This window comes from Haliotis asinina, chromosome 3, assembly GCF_037392515.1.
Source record: "Haliotis asinina isolate JCU_RB_2024 chromosome 3, JCU_Hal_asi_v2, whole genome shotgun sequence".
Taxonomy (NCBI): Eukaryota; Metazoa; Mollusca; class Gastropoda; order Lepetellida; family Haliotidae; genus Haliotis; species Haliotis asinina.
Genome location: NC_090282.1, coordinates 86688056 through 86715586, shown reverse-complemented (window position 1 = coordinate 86715586; position 27531 = coordinate 86688056). Strand labels below are relative to the sequence as shown.

The following is a 27531-nucleotide window of genomic DNA, read 5'->3' as shown; positions in this document are numbered from 1 at the left end:
GTGTGTGTGTGTGTGTGTGTGTGTGTGTGTGTGTGTGTGTGTGTGTGTGTGTGTGTGTGTGTGTGTGTGTGTGTGTGTGTGTGTGTGTGTGTGTGTGTGTGTGTGTGTGTGTGTGTGTGTGTGTGTGTGTGTGTGTGTGTGTGTGTGTGTGTGTGTGTGTGTGTGTGTGTGTGTGTGTGTGTGTGTGTGTGTGTGTGTGTGTGTGTGTGTGTGTGTGTGTACTTCTTTCTTGCTAATTCATACAGTACCATCACAGGTAACTCAGGGTGTCACACAGGCGATGACGAATCCGGTTGGTTTTCACATAATGTCCAGTACACCTTGTGTTAACTGTCGATACTGAATCAGGGCACGTTTTTCTGAACCATCTCAAGGGGATTCCGATCCTCAACAGAGGAGTGTCTTATCTTTCGCGCTACCCAGGGTCATGGCTAGTAAGGATAGCCCATAGCTTGCGGGTATGCTTTGTTTACAATAACGACATGTATCTCTGTTGGAAAGGTCAGTTACTGGTCATACCACAAACGTTAGGTTTCCACAGGCGACGTTGTCCGACCTGTCGTAGGTCAACTGGTGATGCTCTACCCTTAGGTGCTGTGCACACTTTGTGTCACCTGTTGTACACTGCTTCCTGACTGCAGTAACTGTGACGTGGACTTTTGGAAACGTTTGCAAATAGTCGAAATGTGAAACGAAATGTGAAACACATTTTTGTACATTATCAATGAAACATACCTTAGGAAAACTCTGCAACCCAAACGTATATAGACAGCGTTAGCTATAGACAGCGTTAGACGGCATTAGCCAGCGTTAGACGAGGATGACGGCATAACGTTGCGCGAGCACAAGTCATACAAAAGTCATCAGCAGATGACCGGCCCGGCTCCCTCAGTTTTGGGGACAAATCATCAGAGCGTTACTTAATGTTTTTGTAGACTAAGTTCGAATAGTTTCCCTGGAAACCATAAAAAACGTAAATGCCATATATACGTAAACAGTAAAAGGCACCACTTCAAGATCTGTCTCATAAATTTGCCAAGACCCGTTGAAAGATATCCAATAGTTTTCGTGTTGTGCTCCGGAAAGCGCATCCCTCCCTTTTGAGACTAAGTTTCCATGGAAACTGGGAAAAAATAAAAATGACAAAAATTTGTAAATAACAAAAGGCTCCACTTTGGTGTCTAGCTCACATATTTGCAGGAAGATATTAAGAGGTATTCAAGCTGTGCTCCGGAAACATGGAGCCCACTCCATGGAAACCAACCAAAAACAAACAAACAAATAATAAAATGACAAAAATCTGTAAATAGCAAAAGCACCTCTTCAAGATCTGTCTCGTATATTTGTCAAGATCTACTGAAAGATATCAAGAGGTTTTCCAGTTCTGCTCCGGAAACGAAGCCCATCCCTCCATTTTTCCATGGAAACTCAGAAAATGATAAAAAGTTGCAAAAGGCACCACTTTGAGATCTGCCTCACTCATCTGCCAAGTTTTTGCTGAAAGATATTTAGACGTTTTCGAGTTGTGGTCCGGAAAGGAAAAACGCCTCTCCCTTTTGAGTTTAAGTCCGAAACGCTTCCATGGAAACTTGGAAAATAATAAATATATCAGCCAGGTTCTACAGAAGTTTTTGAGTTAAGCTACGGAAACGAAGCCCATCCCACCTATTAGACTAACACCAAATCGCTCCATGGAAAACAAACAAACAAATACAAAATTTGGTAGTATTGAAAGGTTTGTGAGTTATGCTCCGGAAACAAAATGACTACTGACGGACGGATGGACATATAGACGAGGTGTCGAGTATATCCCCCTGCATGTAATGAGAGAAATATCCACCAATGTTTGATTGTGGGTAACAAAGAAACAAACAATTGGTCCAACTCAGTGCCCATCAGTATACCTTCTATGTACTGTTTCATATCGAAACCAAGAGAAAAAGTGTTCAATAGTTTCCTTAGAACAAGCCTTAGCAACCAATTAACCAGCACTACAGCAGGAGTTATCACCGGTGAGGGTTAATTAAGATATATTGCCGAACAGTAATGGTATCAGGTTTTATACATGTGAGATAACAAGACTCCTTGTCGCTATATAACAGTAAAACGTCAGATAAAACATAACTGAAACATCACGATGGAGATAATTACGGATTTGGCGAGGAGGATAGTTGTTATAAAACTGCGGCTTCCACTAATGAATGTGTTACGTGTGTTGATCCCAATAACTTCATATGTTTTATCTCTATTGGTCTATCTAATCAGACCTTAATCATTGTTTTCCCACAATTTGATAACTGTTTCTCAACAGCACAAGACAAATCAAATTTAAAGGCGAACAGATGATTTTCTAAGCAAAATCGATATAGCAGAAGTCATTCTGGAATACTTCTGGGTTTTATCCAGAGATGTTGTTTGGAGATGCCTCAAGTTTCACACAGCACATGCATCCACCTTCTTATGAAAATTTTAATTAAATTTTCCTGCACAAAATATAAGCAATACCCAAACCAAACATAAATAGATGTACATAAACCCGTGAGCATAATAGGTTTTACGCCCTTCTGTCCCCTCGTCACAAAATGTGTAAAGGTGAGTGACAGGACCCCTTACAGATTACATCATATGCTGGTCCTTGTGTATTCTCTGTGTGATGCTGTAATCTAACCGGGCGGGGCATGCTGAGCAGTGTTGGTTCACCATACCTCCCCACCAACCCTCTATAAGCCCCTCACAGTGTAAGCATTAGCCGATCTTTCATACGTAGCCTGCGTTTCTCTAGTATGACACCACTCGGATCACAATCGGGGGCCAAACCCTGGATTAATCGTTATTTAAACCACGGCCAATCATGGGTAGTATTTCACATCTATCATAGGGTAATAAAAGCAAAAGCACTTCAAACACAACATTCTCCACTTGTATTTACGAGACCGTCAGCGTCGGTGTGCAACGATGCACTGTGAACGGAACTTCGAGTTACGGCCAACAGTAAAGTTTTTTCTCGGGGCTTATCATCACATTCGTTTTAGTGAGTTGTTATTGGAAGTAGGGGACAGATTGACACAGGTTACTGATTGTGGCCTGTTTGTCGAGGCGGGCTGCTAAATTGTTAACAGTCATGAGCCATAAGGGTCACGTTAACACCTATTTCCCTAGCCCACAACACCGTGTCTCACCCTACATACATGATTGGTGACTTCAACACAGACTGAATAGGTGCGGGTCGCGGAGTCCGATGTAACAAAGACATGGAATTTACGTGTATTTCCGTTAATCGTTTTCGCTATAAGATTTCCTCATACCAAACAAAAAGGACTCGGAATCAGCTACAGCTATATTATCATGACAAACCCTGTCATACATTTCTCACATTCTGACACAGGAGATATTACCGGAGGGCAAACGCTAGTCGACCAAATCATCTTGTCTACATCACAAGGTAAATGGAGAAATTTCTTTCAGATATGAACTTATTCATGTTTTCTGAGTTACCTTTGGATGAACAATATTAAACTGGTTCTAGCTTATAAAAGGAAAAGAAAACACTATGAATCAATAGAACTATTAACAAATAATTCAATCTATTTTTTTGAAATATTTGAAGGAGATTCTGTCAAATCTTTTTGAAAAATGATGATTCAGTGAGGTCATGTCAGATATTGAACTTATATCGTCCACGCCAAACGAAACGCACTCTAATACCTGTCGGCATACATCTTGCTGGTTGGTAAAGACAGAATAGGGATGAAAATGACGTGCATGAATTACTATTGATTAGGGTAAACGAACAAATAAAAAAGACTACTGAGGCAGTAAAGTAGACACATGTGGATTGGATCCCAGGCACAAACGGGCGTGCAACCACTGGTCGTATCCACTGCCTCCGATTTTACAGTATCGTTATATTTTAGATAAAAGTAACTTTCCAAGTTTAGTTGTAACCTGGGGGGCTGTGTCGAGAAGGCAAGATGGTCGAGATACCAGGATCAACTTCCTCCATCTCTTTGATGTCCGCTGCAATAGCCACCGGCTAAAATCAACACAGAATTACCGGTCTTCGGTTCCTCGGGAGCATCATCTGTCTTAAAAACTTACTGGCATCCCTAGACTGTTTCTAAACTCAAAGGCAGCTGACACAAACTTCTCTACAGTCAACTTATCATTGTATACTTTCCAGTCACCACCTGACAAACTTAAAAACATTTACAAAGCCAGATGCAAGATGTAATGGGACACTTTATGATTGTATCGGTGGAACATCGCAAAGCCACTTCACAAATCTTTAAACCTTTTGGGGCGTATACGCTTTCTATTTGTTGTCCCATTTTACGATACTGACATTCCGCCACGTGGTTTAAAAGCTTTACATAAACAGTATATGAGGTTTTATGTGTCGCCTATATATGTTCCAATATCGTCCACAACTGTGATCAGTGTCATTCTAAATCTGCTTCACGAGTCAGTGGTGTCAATGATGATGATAGTCTCAAACCGGATCTTTGAGCAGTCAACTTCTTCCTCGTCTAAGAAAAGCCTGTAGAAGTCATATTGAGCTGTGACTATTGACGACACCAAGGATGCTAAATCAACAGGTTCACATATGAAAGGGTGCTGACGTGGAAGATGTGGTGTCGGCTGTCCGACTCTTATTCTCTGGAGATTATTTTGATTTCTAGAAACACGCCTGTCTCTGAAAAGAAACCACGAGGAATGTTGTGCTCGAGTTACACACCTCAGCACTACTTTCTCCTAATCTTCCTTACATTGTGATATCTACAGAGCTAGAGTTACACCTTGGCCGACAGATGCCTTTCTGTGGGACGTGTGTGGGTAGTCAGTTATATAAAGGCTATCTCTGGTGTTGGCAGAATGGTGGAGACACACCTAAGTGAGTGAGAAGCGTTATTGTTGCCGTCAGTATGAGTAGTAGCAGTGTTCCTTGGCCAGGCCTAATGAGAGCCAGGCTGGGATTGACCAGGTACCTCGAGGCGAGTCTGGACAGCACATTTATATAGGGGCTAGGCTTGCTATGTGTTGGTACTTATGGGGTACTTTTTCAAACTGCATTGCACTTTGCATGTTCAAGAAACGGTTAGAATACGACCGGAATATCATTATTGACGCAGTGTTTCCCACTGGAGCTAATCGATTATGTTCACGTGGTCGCATTACTTGAATCCCACCTCGAGGATCACGCTACGAAGTACTTTCTAACCATAGCTGACAGTTCGTCCGTGCCAGACTCACTCCAGGCAGCATCACACACCTGAATGTGTGTTCCATGATGCAACAACTCATCTACCCGTTGATTGGAACTAACACAAAAACCTTTATTGCCTCGGGAATGAGCAGTGAGATCGATTCCTTGCAGACTGACAATCTCAACACCATACACCATAATTACTCCACACGCCACGGTATGTTACAATAGGGGTAAAGCATGTACATGCTGCCGTCACGACACCTCCGGCTCCCTCGGTTATACGTCATCATCAACGATGCAGACCTACACACCACTGTTGCCAACTAATGGACGCCAGGCATGACACGCGATTTCACCAAGGCTACCCACGTTTAGTCTGAAAATGAAGAAAGTCTCAGGGCTCCATTTCATTTCATTATTTCTTACTATGAATTTTTTTCAGTAAACTATGTTGATTTCAGAGACTATAGTTGTTAGTCTACCACATGTTCATCGATCTCCCCAGTCTGCTGCTAAGGAGATGGATCTGTATGAAATACTCAGGTGACGAGTGCTATTAATACACCTGTGAGAGTGTCACCTGGGGTTCGGCTTTACAGCGTTAGGCCTGGCGCTCCATATCTGTTTGTTGTTTAGTTTTGGCACCACTGTTAACTCTATACGATTTAATCATGGGTGCTACCGTGTACTACAAATACATCGTATCTTTTACCTGTCAGTTTCAAAGGTATCGACTGCACTCCCCGCGTGTTGTCCCCACACCGCGTTGCTATTCTTGCAAGCGTTCTAGACAACATAACATATCAAAACCAAACATTGACAGCGCGTTTTCACTAGCCTATTCCTGCTGCCTATTCCCGACTGCTTTCTTATAATAGAATAACAGTAAACTTAACAAAGCCTCCCCATCATCCAACCCCCAGAACCTCACATCGGCATTCTGTGTATCGCTGATGTAGCTCACTCTACAAGGCTATGGATGCTCACAGACTTGTAGACAATGGTGTATGTGCCTTATCTCAGTGTTTGAACATCATTGTGGAGTTCGTGTATAAACAGTAACTGTTACAAACCGTTCGTTTCTAAGTATATAAGAAAGATACGATTCTGAGTTCGATTCCCGTTTCGACTGACATTATGATCGCCTCCATCTACATCCTCATAAAAGCAACGCCTCGTGATGTCACAGACAGACTGCGCACATCGGCGCCCCAACAAACACACTTATATTACAAGAGATCCCATTGTGCATGAATCACGTCGGATAACCGCCTAGCGCTAAACGGACGGCCTGGTAGTATACTCCCCAAGGAGCTGAGAATTTAAAGAGAATGCATATCAGTCAAATTATAACAGCATCGAAATTGCCGTGTTATAAGGGGGCTTATTATTAGTATTATATCTGCAGCTACACCACTGCGACAGCCACTATAGCAGCTGCGACTACTACAGAGGGTACATACACATATCGACATATAGAAGACACATCCACAGGGTATCTCCAAGCTTATCCTGAAGTCCGAGCGAATCAGCAGGATCGCTTAGTGAACCTTTTGTAAACCAATAACCCTTTGGCATTGAGGGAATGCTGGTCCACGTTATATCAGGTGGGATCGGAGTCATTAGCAAGGTAGCACTGGGATGTGATGTCTGGACTAGTTGCTGAATCAGCATGTTCAGCACGTCACTTAAAACAGCTTCAAAAAGGTTGGATTTCATCAGAAAATGGATGTTTATTGTTTGTTGTCGCACTCAGCAATATTCAATAGACGTAGTGATATGTAGACGGTCTGGAAATTCGAGACAGGATCAGGCAATAAAGTTGTTGACATAATGAGTATTCATCTTCAACAATCTTGATATGATGACCCTTCTACGATGACCGAGGCTGACCAATCGATCCCGTTAGTCACCCTGGAATGTGTAACTGGGTTGGTGAGGACCAGTTCTAACGCAGACCTTCACAGGGTGTATTTTGAAGTAAATTTACAGTACCACTGCGGTACACCGGAGTCATTACGTCGCGTCCTTGTTATTGTGTGCAATGCAGCTAAACAGCAGGGTGGACACATTAACCACTGTTACATGAAGACAGAAACACTGGCCGCGTCGCGCTTTCTGATGCAGCTATTTCTGGGATAAACGTGTAAAGTTATTGGGAAACACAAGGAGCTAGGTTAACACTCCATAAGGTATATGCACAACGTGTTGGTGTCGAGTTCCCACACAAATCCAAACACAGAACGGGAAAAAACCCAGCTTGAACCATACAAGTGTTTTCTCTATTCATCATTATCGCATACAAAACAACAGTCAAATGTAACACCAATTTGTGACAAGAATGTCGCACACTGCCGTGTAAAGTCCCAAAAGGGTGTCAAATTTTTGAATGGATGGTACATCCACTGTGTATAAATATATAAGTCCACGAATCACGACCAGGGGCAGACTATATGCGGACTGGACTCTGATGGTTGCCCTGACATGTACAGGCCACTGATTATTGCCCTGACACGAACTGGCTACTGATGATTGCCCTGACACGAACTGGCTACTGATGATTGCCCTGACACGAACTGGCTACTGATGATTGCCCTGATACGAACTGGCCACTGATTGTTGTCATGACACGAACTGGCCACTGATTATTGTCCTGACACGAACAGGCCACTGATTATTGTCCTGACACGTCCTGAGCAGGGATGATTGTCCTGAGACGCACTGGCTGCTGCTGACTGGACACTGATTATTGCCCTGACACGTACACTGATAATGACATACTGTTTTGTTGCCAACGCTTTATCTCTTCATAATGAAATTTTCGTAAGCAAAAGTAATTGCATTTCCACGATTAGTACATTCAAAATATTATTCTACAATACATTACGCGTCAAAAGGCTACTCTTTAACACAATGCCACATCTGTGCCACGTGCTTTCTGCCGCCAAACTAAAATTTCATCGCAACACCTTTCAGCTTTATATTGCATTAGATCCTTCCGAAATGGTACATTATTCCGTTGCTTTGTTCTCGCATACGTGTCTGCGTGTAGCACGAGTGGCAGGGGGAACTGTGAACGTCCAGAGAGGAGCCCGCAACAAGTGCTGGTTACATTAGACGTTTTCAACATGTTGGTTAGATCGTATGTATCCCGACAGTATACAGTGTACATACATTCAAACTGCCATGTAACAGCATCCACATGATCGACAAAGGGTACATCGACACTGTCTAGAGTCACTCAGTGCTTTCAGAACATCACATACCGTCTTCATATGAACATACTCCATGGCGTACGTCTCACTAATTCATTACAGTAGCTACATGCACTCCCAAACACTCCCTAGTGCCCATCCTAGTTTAATGTCCGTCGTAGCCTTTCCCCCGTAACCTCAATAACCCTTAACCCTTAACCTATGTCTTATAATGTAGCATGATGCGGAGTAGAGCATCCAAGTTGATGTCTCCGACCAACATTTTATTACCTCATTGAACCCCCTTCAATGGCTTATTTGCATGTTCCGCCCTCACCCTGGCCGAACTGCGCTGGCTGTGGTTCTGCAGTTGTGACAGGTAATACACGGAATGGTAACAGCAGATGACTGCCCGAGCACGTTCATTGCTTTGACAGATAACATCCAGGGACCGTTTGCTGACTCTACATAGAGGAGCACGCTTTGATTACACATTTAAAGCCTTACATGAGGAAGTGACCAGTTTTTCGGTGACTCAATTAGGAGCCAGTCAACACACAACATCGGAGGTGGTTGGGAGCCATGACAAACAAGGACGGTGGAAACGTGAGAAGGGGACACGTAATGTGTAGACTTCGGCAATAAATCGCGCGGTGAAAAACTCCCTTAAAGCAGCACGAAGTGGGGTGTTTAGCACATGTTTGGCATTAGACGTCTTCCGCTAGACAGGAGATGCTAATTGCCCTGATTTGGACAAGCACGTCTGGCTGGCTCTGTTTGTTCTTATGCAAGAAAGAGTAAAACGTGCTGAGTTTACTGGAGATCATTCAGAAATGTGAAAATTATATTTCACAAAGAGGAACACAAGTTTGGTGGTTTTACCTCCGTCGTAAGTTTTGCTGACATACACAACAACATTGACACCAGCACAGAGAGGCTTGAACCCGTCTTTACATATATACTCATAGACACAAATCAAGGAACACAGGAAATTTCAGGCGTTCCTGTAATATTTTCCAGTTTTCATAATAAATAAAGAAAGAAAGAAAGAATAAATAAATGTACATTCCGCTGAAGTGGTGTCTCCTTATTTGCTTCCCTCAGTATGGATGAGTTGGTCACAGACACGTCACGTGGTATACTCCTATCGTAAACTAATCATGTCTCAGTCTATAAGAATCGACTAATTACTTACACTTGCATATAATAGTTTATCTGACACTGTGGTGTTCTAATGACTGAGCCAAAAATCCCTTATAACCCGGGATGAGTATGTACTGATGTACTTGTTCTGCTATCAGAATAACCCTTCTAATTACGATTAATGTATCAAGATGTACATAGATATGACAATATAGAATTTATCACATTTGCAAAACAGTAAAAACAATCACCCCCAAACACCCACACTACAGTTAACTTCAGTTCCCAGTATAACTTCGGTTCTCTGATATACGAAACATGGCCAGTTATATATAACGATATTGGCAAAGTTAAACAATAAAATTAAATAGATTCAACTTGTAACAGCCATTGCATCAGCTTTTCTTAACGTCATATCATGATTTACATAAAAGATGCTTTCATGCTGCCATCGCGAGGCGACCCTAGCTGGTGAGAAGTTGCGACCCTAGCTGGTGAGAAGTTGCGACCCTAGTTGGTGAGAAGTTGCGACCCTAGCTGGTGAGAAGTTGCGACCCTAGCTGGATAAACTAGGTAAACCTCGAATAAATGCGTCACAAACACATCAGTACTTTGTACAAGAAGAGTTACTTTACGGTCCTCTGACACAAACTCGATGACGAGTAAAATCAAACTGGTTATCATTGATTAAAGCAGATGTTACTAAAAAAACAGAAAAGAAAAAAAGAAAGAAAAAAGGAATCCGGAACTGTTGTTGATCAGTCGAGAAATATGGTTACCAATATAGACAATCTCGACAATCTCGACAAAATGAGCACAGTATAAAGAGGTAACACATGTTAACGGTAAACCGTCATGTCCAGTCATATTGTATCGTATATTTCACATTTTGATGTCCAAAATTGTTAACAGTGAGTATGAAGACATAAATCCGTAGTTCCATTAAATCGTCAATTTGAAGGAGTCGTTAGGACATACTTCTGGTATTTTAACAAACACACAAACCCGAGAAACAACAGGCTACCACAGTAATTTGGTTCCTCAAGGGTGGCCTTGCGTGAACCAGTCTACCAACTGATGTTGAGAAGACTAGGCGCATTCTCGCCATCGTAGGCTAGATTTATGCTATATATTTACGATCGTATTTCATTGTGCGGAAGAATACATTTGAAAGTGATCCAGAAATAGACCTCATTACCTACTTCACGTTTGCTTAGTCATCTCTATTCTAACTGTTTCGTTTTTACGCGTGTTTTTCGTTTAAGCGCCTGCTAAAGCTATCTTTATCTTGGTGGAACATACCATACCTCTTCCCCGCGTGGGAGGATCCGCGTTATGTTTATAGCCGGAGCTCAATCAACCTGTCTCTACAGGCGCTCAACAGCTGCAGCAATTGTCAGTGTTCCTGCTGAACGTGTATATGTAGCACTTGCAACGTAGAGTTGTTGTAGCGCTGCCGCTGTCACGACTGGAGTAGTGAACACCTGGTGTCACTATATTCACAGTGACGTCGATTACAGTGGTATGTGACGTTATTTCCCGACACCGGGCCGGTGTACTTTTATATTACAAGAAATGTGTGGTAATAAAATACCTGGCGTCATCATGGCTTAAAATATGAGCTACAACTAAGCTATGAAAGCTACCAGCTACAACTAAGCTATGAAAGCTACGAGCTACAACTAAGCTATGGAAGCTACCAGTTACAACTAAGCTATGGAAGCTACGTACTACAACTAAGCTATGAAAGCTACCAGCTACAACTAAGCTATGAAAGCTACCAGCTACAAATAAGCTATGAAAGCTACGAGCTACAACTAAGCTATGAAAGCTTCGAGTTACAAATAAGCTATGGAAGCTTCGAGCTACAACTAAGCTATGAAAGCTACCAGCTACAACTAAGCTATGAAAGCTACGAGCTACAACTAAGCTATGAAAGCTACGAGCTACAACTAAGCTATGGAAGCTACCAGTTACAACTAAGCTATGGAAGCTACCAGCTACAACTAAGCTATGGAAGCTACCAGCTACAACTAAGCTATGGAAGCTACGAGCTACGACTAAGCTATGAAAGCTTCGAGCTACAACTAAGCTATGGAAGCTACGTGCTACAACTAAGCTATGAAAGCTACCAGCTACAACTAAGCTATGGAAGCTACGTGCTACAACTAAGCTATGAAAGCTACGAGCTACAACTAAGCTATGAAAGCTACCAGCTACAACTAAGCTATGGAACACCGGGTAGAACAGCATTCGACAGTTACTCGGGTATACTATGATTGTATCGGTTTTATTATTATCATGGAAATATCTTATAACTTCAAGGTGTGTTTGAATGATTTTAACTGGATGTTTAAAGGGGTCTGTCAACAAGAACTGTGTAACTTCGTGCTGGTTGAGAATTCTGGGATAGAACAGGTTTGCAGCAGCCTGTGACTGTCATGAGGGTTTGCCAGAACAGATAGGATGAACAAACAAGACGACGTCATATGGTAGCATACCAATGGTGGGACCGGTGTCGGGACAATGAATCACTGGATTGTCTGCTCTAGACTGAATAATTTCGTGACCGTCATCTTCCATTTGGACTAAACGTCTAATGGACTAATGTTCTATTTTTCTTCTTTGCCGTGAGACAGTGTTATCCTTGTGCGAGCCAACGGAGACGATCTAGTATATATCTATCATATATCATCCCCTCTCCGTGTTTCGGTCAAGAACCCTAATCTCATCCCTTCTTTGAAACTGGGGTGGCGCATGGAGTTTGTGGTTAAAAAGAAGACTCGGGGAAAATATGAAACGGGCGACATTCTTTGCGGCTTTAACGGCTTTAACTTCCGGGGACCTATATCCTGCATCAGACTAAACATAATGGGTGCGAGTGCTCCCCTTAAATAATGCTGTATCTCTATCCGTGATTATCACTAGAGTACCCCAAACAGGACTTGCCCTGCAACTACATAATTAACTATTCGTCAATGGAAATTAATTCTAATGTCTTACATTACGACCAGTCGATCCTTGTATTTCGGTTCTGACGCCAAACATCGGACACTGGGGACCAATATATTATATCAGGATCAATTATGGATGAAAAGTGAACGAGTTTAACTTTACGCCGTTTTCAGAAAACATCCATCAATATCACGGCGGGGGACACCAGAAATGGCCTCCACACATTGCATAATGTCGTTTTATGCAACATCCATTACTGCACCACTCAGAAAGCGACATTGATTCGTTCGACATTTGTGAGAAGAAATCCGGAGAACAATGGTATAGGAAGTTCACCAAGAAAGCCCAAAGTCCATGACCTAAGGACGTTTTCGTCTTACCGTTCTCAGCACCACCAGAGCTTCCATTTACGACATTCAGCGTCAACGTATCCGACTGAACTGGGACACACCGTCGTTCTCAGTCTCATTACGACGGCAATCTTAACCTAGCTTTGCTTCTTTGTATGTTCGTCTTTGATTAGCGAGATCCCATGATATTGTTTCTACGCGTGGCTGTTTAACCTTATAAACGTAACAATGTCTGCAGCACTCACAGTACAGCACTTGTGGGTATTTTATCATGATCACAACATATATGGCAGCATTAGTATTTTGGCTCTTCAAAAAACCTACTGTTACTTCAAATAATCTACTGTTACTTCAAATAATCTACTGTTACTTCACAAGTACATATCTGGCGATTATATGTGACCACAATTTAGTTGATGAATAGTAAAATAATTCCATTGTATGTTTAATCTGTCTTTGTAATCCTCCCACCAAGATGTAATTTTGGTAACGTTTGCCCATCAACCATTGTAGTAAATGTTGATTAATGGATACACAACCAGGCCATTAGTAACCGTTTTCCTTGCTGAGCTAGGTCCAGCCCCGAATCACGTATTTCACGACCCCAGCAGGCCTCGGTAAGCAGCACAATTCGCCAGTTGTATATATCACAAGAATCTGGCGGCAGTTCTATCGATCCTCCTTCCTCAAGTCGCATCACATTGTCTGATATGTGATGCTGTATGATAGAGTATGTCTGGAAGTCAGTAGGCTCAAGTATCTATAGGTATCTGTTGTTGCACAAAGCAAAATCTGCTCTTGTATGTATAGAAGAATTATTTGCTTGGTTTTGAAACTGTTATATATTATGTAACGTATCGCCTAGTAGTCCATCTCCAACCCTCCAGTTCTTACTCTTACTGATGTGGCGCCACCCCCGACCTAGTCACAGCCTGGGCGTGGTCCCCCAGGACAAACCAGTAGGGTCGGAGTAACACCGTATGGGAAATATATGCGACGAAGGTTGTTTGAGTGCCGAACCTTACATTGAAGGATTGCGTAATGGTTAGAGACATAAAGTAATATCCTGCACAGAAAGGCTGGGTCAGTTCAGAGGAACGGTGTCGGGGTCCGAAGTTAGTAGAACAGGTAGGTGTTGGTAACAGCTGGAAAATGCAACACTAACCACGAAACTATGTCCACAATAACGGAACCTCACATGACTGAGCATCCCATTAGCTCTGAACTATTTGTGGCTCCACATGGAGCCTGGGTTCACCACTTTCAGCACTACTTCAAACAACAGGCGAAATAGGGGAAGCATTTAACATCACCTCCGACAAAGAAGGACAAAGCTGCCTTATCATCGGTGAAGACAAAAACAGAACATATATTGTTGCAATTCTGGAGAAATTACAGTATGAACTTAAGACGTGGGAACTTGAGAAACGCTTTGCCTTTCCATCTGAACACTGCAACAGTGCCCAAATCAGTCATTCACATGGCTACATTACGCTGGTGTGGCTTTAAAGTTCTTTACTGCCAACTAATTCTTCTGATCTGACTCCGTCCGACTTCCATCTCTTCCACAGCATCAACAAGCTAGACCCGGGTCCAATTTGGATTCGAACAATGGCTTGATGGTGGAGATTCCAAGTGAAGGACTTCTACGAAACTGAGATAACATGATCGGAATATCTTTGGCAAAACATATAAATGTGACGAAGGGATTACGTTGTAGAACATATCATTTTAATGCCAATACTTTAAGAATTTCTGGATGAGACAGACAAGATGGGCGGCGAAATGCTAAATTGCATGTCCATGAAGGGGTAAGTGCTGGTAACATCGAGTCACGCAGGTGGTCAGATTGTGACTGTAACAGGAACGTATACGACATGATTGTAGTACCGTGCCAAATAAATTGTTCATAAACTAAAGGAAGCATAAAAACGTTCCTAGATAATACATTGTCTGCGCCCTACGTACGTTCCTTACATAACGTAGACGATCCCGTCGATGTTGACAATTGATGACGTGCCCCGAAATGGTAGAAAGGCCCGGCGGTCCTTTCTTTTAAATCAGTTCATGTAAAGTTCATGTCACCGGTGAAATGTAATAAAACATCGATTCCACGAGTGGTGACGTCAGGACCTGACCGTGTGTTTTGCATGTACTGTGGGCGTCACGACCTATACTCCCACTTACAATGCTCCTCCGGGGCCAAGGACACAATCGTAGACACAGGAATCACTTGTCACAAAGAACAAAGCAAGGCTAAAACGTTGAAACTAGTGTATAATTGCTTCATTGAGAATTGTTCTCAAATATCCCCTTGGGAACTCCGACCGAGAGTCGCGATACAGTGTAAAGTCTCAGATTGTCTTCTACCACTGTTCGCTCCTAAACGTGCTGTCTGCAACGGGTTGTTTCTGACATCCAATCCCTTAAGTCGTTTATCTGCCACGGGTCCACACAGCATGGGTGGGTGACTCAATATGCCAGTCGTCCTGTGTTATGCTAAGATAGTCGGCCTTACGGTCGTGCTGGGTTGCTGTTGGGTATACACGCCACATAATTATATTAAGCAATCCCTTTATATCTGTGAATCATTTTAGCTTAAAAGCTGGTATATCTGACAATATATGTGGGTTTTCAGTACATCTGGTCGTGAAACAACGAGGTCTTGTTTAAATATTATACATGTGCATCAACTGCTAGTGAATCCAAGGCATTTTGTAGTCCAAGCAATTTCTTGCGTTAATGTTCCCATAAACCGAAAAAAAGTCGACCACACCCACTGTCGTTAATTACTGTGCAATCAGAGTTGGCGGGGGTTGATGAAAGGGCCTTGTCTGAGCGGATTTGTGTGATGGACCGTGTGTCTGATGTTGTATGGTATCGGCAGTCTTTTTCTGTTTATATGTATATCCGTAGTCTCTTGTGTTATCGCGCATGACGAATTTATTGATACGAGTTGACTTCGATATATTTACAGAGTTTGCCAACCGGGTTCTTCGTTTATAGCTTCGTAAACGTGGACAATTTTGCAGTCATATCCAAAAGACATGTAAACAGTATGATGTTCTTTAAGATTTCACACAATCAGAGATATGCCTGCAATAAAACAAGTCAGGTGTAGATGTATTAAGGAATAAAGATGTTATACTCTTGCTGAGGCGCATTGAATGAATGATTTCGGGTATATCAAGTTTGAACCGAGTTGTATTGCAGCGGGTTACCTTTATTTGCATACAAATACCAATGTGCGGGGTCGTCAAATTTCATCTTATCAAATGAGTTGCCAAAAGAAAGACTTATCATCAGGTCGAAATGTGTATTGGGACGAAGGATCTGCGAACTAAATGAGGCATCCCTGCACTGCGAAAACTGGACAGACTGACCCTATGAGATGCCATAATATCACACAAACAAGCTTCTTAATTGCATTACTTGACCACACCAACCCAGAGTTGGTTTCATGACATTTCTTGTCTGCTGACAGGTCACTGTGCAGGTCTCAGATATAAATCTGCACGTCTTTTCTTTAGTGAAAGCATCACGAATATTTGGCTGATAAGCCCAGAAAACAATAATCAGACATAGTGGACAAAATCCCGATCTTTGGACGCAACTCTGCACACCACATAACAGCGCTGTAGACGCCCGTGGCACTCGTGGCCCATCTGACTTACGATGTCATCCTAATCACCTGTAATACCGCCGTCAAGTTCGAGCGCACACCACGCCGACAGTGACGACCACCTGTCGGTCAGTTTACTCTGCAGCAGCAGCTTGCACAGCCACTACAATGGCCCCATCACCTGCTACTACAAAATTGTGAACCCATCTAAATTGTTGCTACTCACTCCAATAGACTATGCAGGGGGTGACATAAATGCGAGTCATACATAACCGAAATATGTTCAGTCCATGCCCGTTAATGTCAGAATGTGTGAGATTGTCGTTCCGTATGCCTAGCACAGTACATTTACATAATCAAATTAGAAGATGAATGCAAGTTATGTCATGTGGTTCTATATCGTCAAATGGGGGCCCGCATACAACGACATGCGTAACTGGCCTGGCATGCATGGGGCTTGGGTCTCTTGATCGGTTCTACCTGTACCATATACACTGACTACATGTGTTGGCGCATACGTGGTGTGAGGTGAATGCACGCTAATGTGTGAACTTGATTCAAAATCCAGGTAACATTGTTCGGCATGCTTATGTTCGGGCACGAGTGTGGTGAAACCGTCATGTCGTCGGCTCGGGAAACAGGAGGATCGAGACGTGATTTAGTTTTATCTTGCCCTTCACACTCAGTACGGGACGGAAGTAGCAGGACGTGATTTAGTTTTATCTTGCCCTTCACACTCAGTACGGGACGGAAGTAGCAGGACGTGATTTGGTTTTATCTTGCCCTTCACACTCAGTACGGGACGGAAGTAGCAGGACGTGATTTAGTTTTATCTTGCCCTTCACACTCAGTACGGGACGGAAGTAGCAGGACGTGATTTAGTTTTATCTTGCCCTTCACACTCAGTACGGGACGGAAGTAGCAGGACGTGATTTGGTTTTATCTCCATCATAGGTTATGGCTGATCAACATCTGACAAGCCTCATTTTATGTTTAGTGTCAAATTGAATAAGCGATGTCACCTACAGCTGAATCCCCGATATCGCCTGCAAAGAACCAAAGCTCGACCCACAGTATTCAGTGCAGGGCGTCTCTGAAAGAAAACATCACTGTCGCGTCAGTGAGTGAGTGAGTGAGTGAGTGTCTGGAACACTAATACGACCTCATCCAAATTCGTGAACATATCTCTCTATAGCCGCTCACAAATGTATTAGTGAATCTTGTAGTTATTCGAACCTGAGACAATTAGATATTTGTTACTAGATAAGAATCTCTAACCATTAGTTATAGGACCCGTGTGTAGTGTTCTCTTGTCTATTACTGGCATGTTATTCTAAAGATTAGAGACGTAAACACAGACAACAGAGATGGTTGTACATATGATCTGTGCCAGGAATGGTTCCTTCCTCTAGATGTCAAAATAGTAGTATACAGTCTTTATGGTTGATACTGTTCTTACCTACCAAACAAAGTTAATGCTGTGGATATTTAAGACTATTTCACCTGAACGGCTTGAGGAGTAGTTCTGGTCCTATTGGTCAATATCTGGACCACGTAGTTGTGGGGACAGTGTCGCCGACGTATTAATCAATAACCCCATTGAACGAATTAACGATCTGTATGTCAAATCCAAGTACGACAGCACTTAAACACATACCAGGATTACGATAAGTAGCATGGTGTGAACTGCATGGTCACGTGACTACAACCAGTATACGGAGCATACAGTGTCTGTTATCAGTTTATCTGTTGCAGGCTTTAGTCCAGGAGGTGTGTATTGATTGGGTTTGGTAACATGCATGTCTGAGTACACAGAGACGTGTGAATACTTGGGTTTATGTCAGGGCTATATACTGTCACCGAGGCACATACCACACCGCTGTTATCCCGGGGACTACTGTTTGCAATACTGATTACTCGTACGGTTACTACGCCTACGATGTTCCCCTAATTCCAGGTTGCTGTATCTACGATGTTGGCCCCACTTTACAGTTGCTGTATCTACGATGTTGGCCCCACTTTACGGTTGCTGTATCTACGATGTTGGCCCCACTGTACGGTTGCTGTATCTACGATGTTGGCCCCACTTCACGGTTGCTGTATCTACGATGTTGGCCCCACTTTACGGTTACTGTATCTACGATATTGACCCCACTTATGGTTGCTGTATATACGATGTTGACTCCACATTACGGTTACTATATCTACGATGTTGGCCCCACTTTACGGTTACTGTATCTACGATGTTGACCCCACGGTTACTATATATACGATGTTGACCCCACTTTACGGTTGCTATATATAATACGATGTTGACATCTCCTTACAGTTGCTATATATACGATGTTGACCGCGCTCTTAACGGTTGCTATATACACGATGTTGACCACGCTCTTAACGGTTGCTATATATACGATGTTGACCACGCTCTTAACGGTTGCTGTATGTACGATGTTGACCACGCTCTTAACGGTTGCTGTATGTACGATGTTGACCACGCTCTTAACGGTTGCTATATATACGATGTTGACCACGCTCTTAACGGTTGCTGTATGTACGATGTTGACCACGCTCTTAACGGTTGCTATATATACGATGTTGACCACGCTCTTAACGGTTGCTGTATGTACGATGTTGACCACGCTCTTAACGGTTGCTATATATACGATGTTGACCACGCTCTTAACGGTTGCTATATACACGATGTTGACCACGCTCTTAACGGTTGCTATATATACGATGTTGACCACGCTCTTAACGGTTGCTGTATGTACGATGTTGACCACGCTCTTAACGGTTGCTGTATGTACGATGTTGACCACGCTCTTAACGGTTGCTATATATACGATGTTGACCACGCTCTTAACGGTTGCTATATACACGATGTTGACCACGCTCTTAACGGTTGCTATATATACGATGTTGACCACGCTCTTAACGGTTGCTGTATCTACGATGTTGACCACGCTCTTAACGGTTGCTGTATATACGATGTTGACCACGCTCTTAACGGTTGCTATATATACGATGTTGACCACGCTCTTAACGGTTGATGTATATACGATGTTGACCACGCTCTTAACGGTTGCTATATATACGATGTTGACCACGCTCTTAACGGTTGCTGTATATACAATGTTGACCACGCTCTTAACGGTTGCTATATATACGATGTTGACCACGCTCTTAACGATTGCTGTATGTACGATGTTGACCACGCTCTTAACGGTTGCTATATATACGATGTTGACCACGCTCTTAACGGTTGCTGTATGTACGATGTTGACCACGCTCTTAACGGTTGCTGTATGTACGATGTTGACCACGCTCTTAACGGTTGCTGTATGTACGATGTTGACCACGCTCTTAACGGTTGCTATATATACGATGTTGACCACGCTCTTAACGGTTGCTATATATACGATGTTGACCACGCTCTTAACGGTTGCTATATATGCGATGCTGACCACGCTCTTAACGGTTGCTGTATATACGATGTTGACCACGCTCTTAACGGTTGCTGTATGTACGATGTTGACCACGCTCTTAACGGTTGCTATATATACGATGTTGACCACGCTCTTAACGGTTGCTATATATACGATGTTGACCACGCTCTTAACGGTTGCTGTATGTACGATGTTGACCACGCTCTTAACGGTTGCTGTATGTACGATGTTGACCACGCTCTTAACGGTTGCTGTATGTACGATGTTGACCACGCTCTTAACGGTTGCTATATATACGATGTTGACCACGCTCTTAACGGTTGCTATATATACGATGTTGATCACGCTCTTAACGGTTGCTATATATGCGATGCTGACCACGCTCTTAACGGTTGCTGTATATACGATGTTGACCACGCTCTTAACGGTTGCTGTATATACGATGTTGACCACGCTCTTAACGGTTGCTATATATACAATGTTGACCACGCTCTTAACGGTTGCTATATATACGATGTTGACCACGCTCTTAACGGTTGATGTATATACGATCTTGACCACGCTCTTAACGGTTGCTATATATACGATGTTGACCACGCTCTTAACGGTTGCTATATATACGATGTTGACCACGCTCTTAACGGTTGCTATATGTACGATGTTGACCACGCTCTTAACGGTTGCTTTATATACGATGTTGACCACGCTCTTAACGGTTGCTATATATACGATGTTGACCACGCTCTTAACGGTTGCTATATGTACGATGTTGACCACGCTCTTAACGGTTGCTATATATACGATGTTGACCACGCTCTTAACGGTTGCTATATATACGATGTTGACCACGCTCTTAACGGTTGCTTTATATACGATGTTGACCACGCTCTTAACGGTTGCTATATGTACGATGTTGACCACGCTCTTAACGGTTGCTTTATATACGATGTTGACCACGCTCTTAACGGTTGCTTTATATACGATGTTGACCACGCTCTTAACGGTTGCTATATGTACGATGTTGACCACGCTCTTAACGGTTGCTTTATATACGATGTTGACCACGCTCTTAACGGTTGCTTTATATACGATGTTGACCACGCTCTTAACGGTTGCTATATATACGATGTTGACCACGCTCTTAACGGTTGCTATATATACGATGTTGATCACGCTCTTAACGGTTGCTATATATACGATGTTGACCACGCTCTTAACGGTTGCTATATATACGATGTTGACCACGCTCTTAACGGTTGCTATATATACGATGTTGATCACGCTCTTAACGGTTGCTATATATACGATGTTGACCACGCTCTTAACGGTTGCTATATATACGATGTTGACCACGCTCTTAACGGTTGCTATATATACGATGTTGACCACGCTCTTAACGGTTGCTATATATACGATGTTGACCACGCTCTTAACGGTTGCTGTATATACGATGTTGACCACGCTCTTAACGGTTGCTTTATATACGATGTTGACCACGCTCTTAACGGTTGCTTTATATACGATGTTGACCACGCTCTTAACGGTTGCTATATGTACGATGTTGACCACGCTCTTAACGGTTGCTTTATATACGATGTTGACCACGCTCTTAACGGTTGCTTTATATACGATGTTGACCACGCTCTTAACGGTTGCTATATATACGATGTTGACCACGCTCTTAACGGTTGCTATATATACGATGTTGACCACGCTCTTAACGGTTGCTATATATACGATGTTGATCACGCTCTTAACGGTTGCTATATATACGATGTTGACCATGCTCTTAACGGTTGCTGTATATACGATGTTCACCACGCTCTTAACGGTTGCTGTATATACGATGTTGACCACGCTCTTAACGGTTGCTATATATAAGATGTTGATCACGCTCTTAACGGTTGCTATATATACGATGTTGACCACGCTCTTAACGGTTGCTATATATACGATGTTGACCACGCTCTTAACGGTTGCTATATATACGATGTTGACCACGCTCTTAACGGTTGCTATATATACGATGTTGACCACGCTCTTAACGGTTGCTGTATGTACGATGTTGACCACGCTCTTAACGGTTGCTGTATGTACGATGTTGACCACGCTCTTAACGGTTGCTATATATACGATGTTGACCACGCTCTTAACGGTTGCTATATATACGATGTTGACCACGCTCTTTACGGTTGCTGTATGTACGATGTTGACCACGCTCTTAACGGTTGCTGTATATACGATGTTGACCACGCTGTTAACGGTTGCTGTATGTACGATGTTGACCACGCTCTTAACGGTTGCTGTATATACGATGTTGACCACGCTCTTAACGGTTGCTGTATGTACGATGTTGACCACGCTCTTAACGGTTGCTGTATATACGATGTTGACCACGCTCTTAACGGTTGCTGTATGTACGATGCTGACCACACTCTTTACGGTTGTTATATTTACGATGCTGACTTCACTTTAAAGCTGCTGTATCTACGATGTTGACTTTCCTTCCGGTTACTACGTCTACGATGTTGGGTTCTCTTTACGGCCACTATATCTACTATGTTGACCCTCTAGGTCGCTCTTAATGTTTACTGTAAAGGATCTGGCAGGAAAGGTAAGCTCTTCTACTGATGTGAAAGGACTCGGTTTGGTACTTTATAGATTAATAGGAACACGTCTATCAAACGTTATTCCCATTGTCGTGATTACATCACATATATGCCTTGCTACAGTAAGAGTGGTTAGTTAACCTAACACACCAGTGAATGAACCTCCCGTCGTCACGTGATCACTGGCGAGATTCCGCTTCTGTTTGACGTTTTACTCTTTATCTGTGCGAGGCAGCAGGAGCCATGCTCTCTATTTTCAATACTGCCCGTTATATGCAACTGAAAACACTATCGATTATTGCCGGTCTGAATTTCAAGAGTTCTCTACAGGTCCCCCGAATCTAGTGACAACTGACTGGAGGTTGAAACAAGACCACAAGTACTGAGAAGACGTTGTTAGAGCTGCTACAACTACAACTGTGTACACCATCTACGTTTTACAAATTGTACCATTGTAAGCTGAAACATATACAATGAGTACAGATAACATTGCGTACATATGAACTGCTACAGCGTGCCGTTTAAATACTGAACTATAATTACTATAGTGGCTTAAATACCATGTGCCTTCTACCAAACAACAACATGTATAGACCGATGTTTGTTTTCTACAGAACGGCTGTTTGTGAAGAAGTTAATGCTGACAACAGCATGCTCACAGTTCAATAATTTCTTGTACTTATATTTAATGCAGAGCAAATCTCCTAGTACAACTGTCACTACACTGTCGCACAACCGGGAACGAATGCCTCTCAAAACATTCTGCAGCGGGCTTTGATGACAGCTGTTTTTCACACAGGCAAAGAGATCGAATTACATGTTCAGTATTTACCCCACTGCTATGGACAGGCTAGAATGTTTGGAATAGTGGTTGCACAATGAGCATAATCTTTCGAGAAGCCAATCTAGTGGGGGTCGTGCCTTCACTGAACACTTTCATATTCAGCGTCCTTCTGCGCCACTCAGTGCGTGATTCGCAATCTTTACATGCTCACGTTTTCAAGTCTGAATCGACTCTAAATCAAATGTGGCTATCCTATTCAGCCAAAACTTAGCTCTGAGACTAGGAAACCTTAAAAAGTAATACAAATTCTTTTCTTACACAGCCAGTGCACTGATAAAGGTGTCCATCATGAAGGTTCTGTAGGGGAAGGGTTAACCCTAATCCTCGTGATGGTAAAACAACGAGGCGATATATGTAGTTGCATAAGAACTGCATGCGACAAATGTGCTGCTGACATTTCAGGACAGATCTGCAGTTACACATGGGAAGATCCATGCTTCAGTTCCTCCTTCTAATGTCTCAGCACTACATTAGGTCACATAACAGGAACACTTTGAACACTACCAGACCCTAAGGGTTTTCACTAATTCACTATTTCTGGCAGTTTTCAAACAGCATTCAGTCAGAGCCAGGTTTTGCATAATTGCATCCAGTAAGACTTTAATGCCGTATAGCTGCATTCGCCCATTGTTTCACGGCAGAACGTGTTCCTCAGTCAGGGATTTGTCGGTCCTCGAAGCTGTTCGGTAACGGTTGGTTCTACCATCTCGGGGGTTTATGACACTATCAATATATTTATTTGACAAGAAAATATACCCAACAACCAGACGGTTTCAGTTTGTAACATTTTCATATTCTCTGGTTTCAAAGTTCGGACACATGTTCTCAGATATCAGTAAAGCAGAACAAACAGTGAAATAGAAGCAAGCGCAAGAATACAATTTTCTTTTGCGGCTCTGCCTGTTTGATACAGGCCACGCGATGCAATAAAACCCACGCCTTACAAGTACAAGTACCTATAAATGATTTTCAAATAACATGCATTAACTTCCCGATACAATCCTAACGACGATTTTCTCAGTGGCTGCTCGCTTACTGAACAGAGAAATCTCACAGTCGAGAGATTACATATCATATTATCACAATTATAATTTACCTTGATTTATCCATCTTGAAATCGGCTCCTTTAATCTCCCAATCACCTGCAGGAGAGCTCGTGGCTCCGTAAGTCTCCAAAGATGCTAGCTGACAATCATAGGTAAACAGATCCCTATGTATCCTTCTGCAGTAGAACGACGTTATCCTAAAACCACTGGTATTGTCGACACACAATCATAGCGCTGGACGACTGGTAATCCACAGCGCTAACCCCACAGCGCAATCGCTTAGGGACATTCACTTGAATGATTTCACTCTTCTGCTTTTCCAGTGAGATACAACCGCGCTTCGAGCTCGCGAGCCGACAGATAGAGCTTCTCCCGAGCCGCCGTTCGTTCACAGCCGCTACTTACAGTCGGCCCTCTCGGAACAATCGCCTTGTCCTCGATGTGCCCCCGACTGAGGTCTCTGACGAGCGGGAGACGTAACCCGCTATATTGTGGGATTGTAGACGAGGAGAGTCGGTGTATCTCCGCTATACATATACTGTATCGTTATACGGAGTTACTTCTCGAACTCACATGCGACCGGGAAATTAAATCCAACATTTTTACAGGGACTTCCATCCTTGCCAGTGGCAAATTGAAGCTCAAGCCATATTTACAGATGCGATGGCAGTGATGTGGCGGATATAAATTACTGAACAGGAAACTCCATGTCACTGAGATTATAGAAGAAAGGTGGAGGGTAAGGATGAGAAACGCTACGATACTAAAAGGGTGTTTGACTGAAAACAGTTGCCCATGGAGGTATTAGCGGGTGTTTTGACTGACGACACCGGTATGACTGGGTGCTCAGTTTGGGAGAGTCCCAGTGTATCTCCGGTGTGGTAGCAAGAAGTCTGCTCAAGGCAGGGAGAGAGAGGGTCGTTGCACATAGTTATACATTTGTCTAAGTCATCACGATGAGACTTGGAAATTCCAAGATCCAATGTTATGAAAATGTACACTGTGTTAATATGAAAGGTCACCAGGCTTTGTAAATCGGACACGAGTGTGCAAACGGTAACCCAGTATAATCACCTGATACATACTCATGTCTGTATGTGTAGTATGTGGAAGGCTGGGCTTTCATTTAGTGCCCACTGAAACTAACAAAAAAGATTATCCTGCAGAAATATTTGAACACGTCATTCAGCAGTGAGTGGATATTGCAGAAGCCCATTGCAAGTGCATTTCACGTGCTCAAAATAGCCTCTGATCCCATGTGGATTACACCGGGCACGCAGTTTGTCCTGATGGCCACGATTAATTCTCACTGTTACTGAAATACATGTGTACACAGAGGGGCAATCAGTGGGAAGTGCAGACCTGGCTGACGTAGTGTTGTCTGGTACCCTAGCGGTGAGTTTCACATGGGGTTTGTGATCCAAATGTAATTAGCTGAGTGAGTATTGACAACTCTCACATTCACATATAATCAGTTGCCGTCAGCGGTCTCTCGTACCTCAGGCATACTGTATAGCTGCATTCCCTTCTTAATGCGTATCAGCATTGCAATAATCAATAACTTTGATACATCTGAAAAAGGCGACATAACCGTCTTCATACGAAATCTCTCCTTAAGATAAATTATTCTTTTGTACGATTAAAAACATCATGTCGTGTGTTTATGAATCACTATCAGTTGATAATGGTACCATGAGTTCGAGTCCAACGTGGGTACAATGTGTAGAGCCAACTTCTCAAGTCCCTGTGGTTGCTGAAATATTGCTTGCTGTAAGAGGCAAGGCAGCATTCAGCCAACCTAAATCTAACTCCACCCGGATCCGTAAATGTCCTAATGAACAAACTAACACATCACATGCGCCTCAACAAGCTTTGCAATTGCTCGTACACTAGTGCTTTTCTACATTAGACTTCATGGAACACGTTCAATGCTGGGTAAAGTGCATTTAAACGCTTTTTTCAAGAACATTCGAATCCAGCGCCAGTGTGTTGTTCGCAGGGATAATTACATCTACATGATCACTGTAAATCTGTAGAGAATGAGTGATGAGTGATACACTCCGGTCACCGCACTGCACAAGGCGCGATCTCTTGTCCTGCTTATCTCCACTGTTTCCAGACTCCTGGCAGCGCTCCGGGTTAGAGCAAATCTAGATATACACATCAGAAAATGGATTGGGCAGAGAATTTATGTAACTGTCGCAACCACCCTGATCGATTTGTGTCTTTTGTCGCGAGTATTTCAGTAAGTCCAATGTAGATCACAGACAGTGTTTTGCCAATTACGTAAACGAGGGGAACATTCAACGTGAATGGAGTCGAGCATCGTCAGTGATAATGCTTGACTCAAGCCACGACCATGCGACGAATACAGTAATTGACTCCATTTCAGACAACTGATTTTAACACAGTCGGTGATGAGAGCTTTCCGGAAACTCATAGAGCGTTTTTACGATTCGTCTTTTAACAGACAGTTTTTTTCTGAACACGAGTTATTTTTGCCCTCCTTCAATCACGGATGCTGATGAAATAGCAGCTGATCGCAAATAGCTGCGGGGATTGACGGTCGTTGTGCAAGAGAAAGTGGTGCCAAAGCGTTATTAATTTCGTTATGGAGACTGAAATGCCATACATCACTTCCTTTGTCAAAAGTTAGAGACGTAACAGACGGTGGATACTAAAATACTCACTAGACACTAAAACGCCCCAACGGCCAAGGTCGTGTTGTAGGTAATGCCTCAATACAACTGACTGTAGGCAAAAACCTAAGTGGTATTATACAGGACATAGAAATGGCGGAAGTCTACTAATACACACAACTTTTGGTATATACATTCTCCATGAACAAACTCATTTTGTCAACCTGTTGATTTAGATAATTATTTATGTAAAACGTCCACAAAGTATTGCTCCAAAATCGGTAGCAAGTGAGCTTGATGGTCCAACATTATGAACAAGGCCGCTTCTCCTGTTGGACGACAGCTTTAGTGTATTCCGCAATGCCCGATGTGTGTGTATGGCTGAGCCTGACCACCCCATATCTAATGCTACAACCAGTTTGCTTGGAATCTATTGTACTAATCCAGAATGTCCACAGGAATTGACACCGTTCA

The 27531-nt window shown here is 42.8% G+C and overlaps 1 protein-coding gene across 1 annotated transcript in view; it reads right to left on the bottom strand.

Moving 5' to 3' along the window:
* Positions 1–25094, bottom strand: part of LOC137278679 (A disintegrin and metalloproteinase with thrombospondin motifs 9-like) — a 79564-nt gene extending 54470 nt beyond the window's left edge. Inside the window, exon 1 of the mRNA XM_067811184.1 lies at positions 24469–25094. Coding sequence (XP_067667285.1) covers positions 24469–24482 — 14 coding nt within the window. The 5' untranslated portion in view covers positions 24483–25094. The remainder of the gene's footprint in view (positions 1–24468) is intronic.
* Between the last annotated feature and the right edge of the window lie 2437 nt (positions 25095–27531).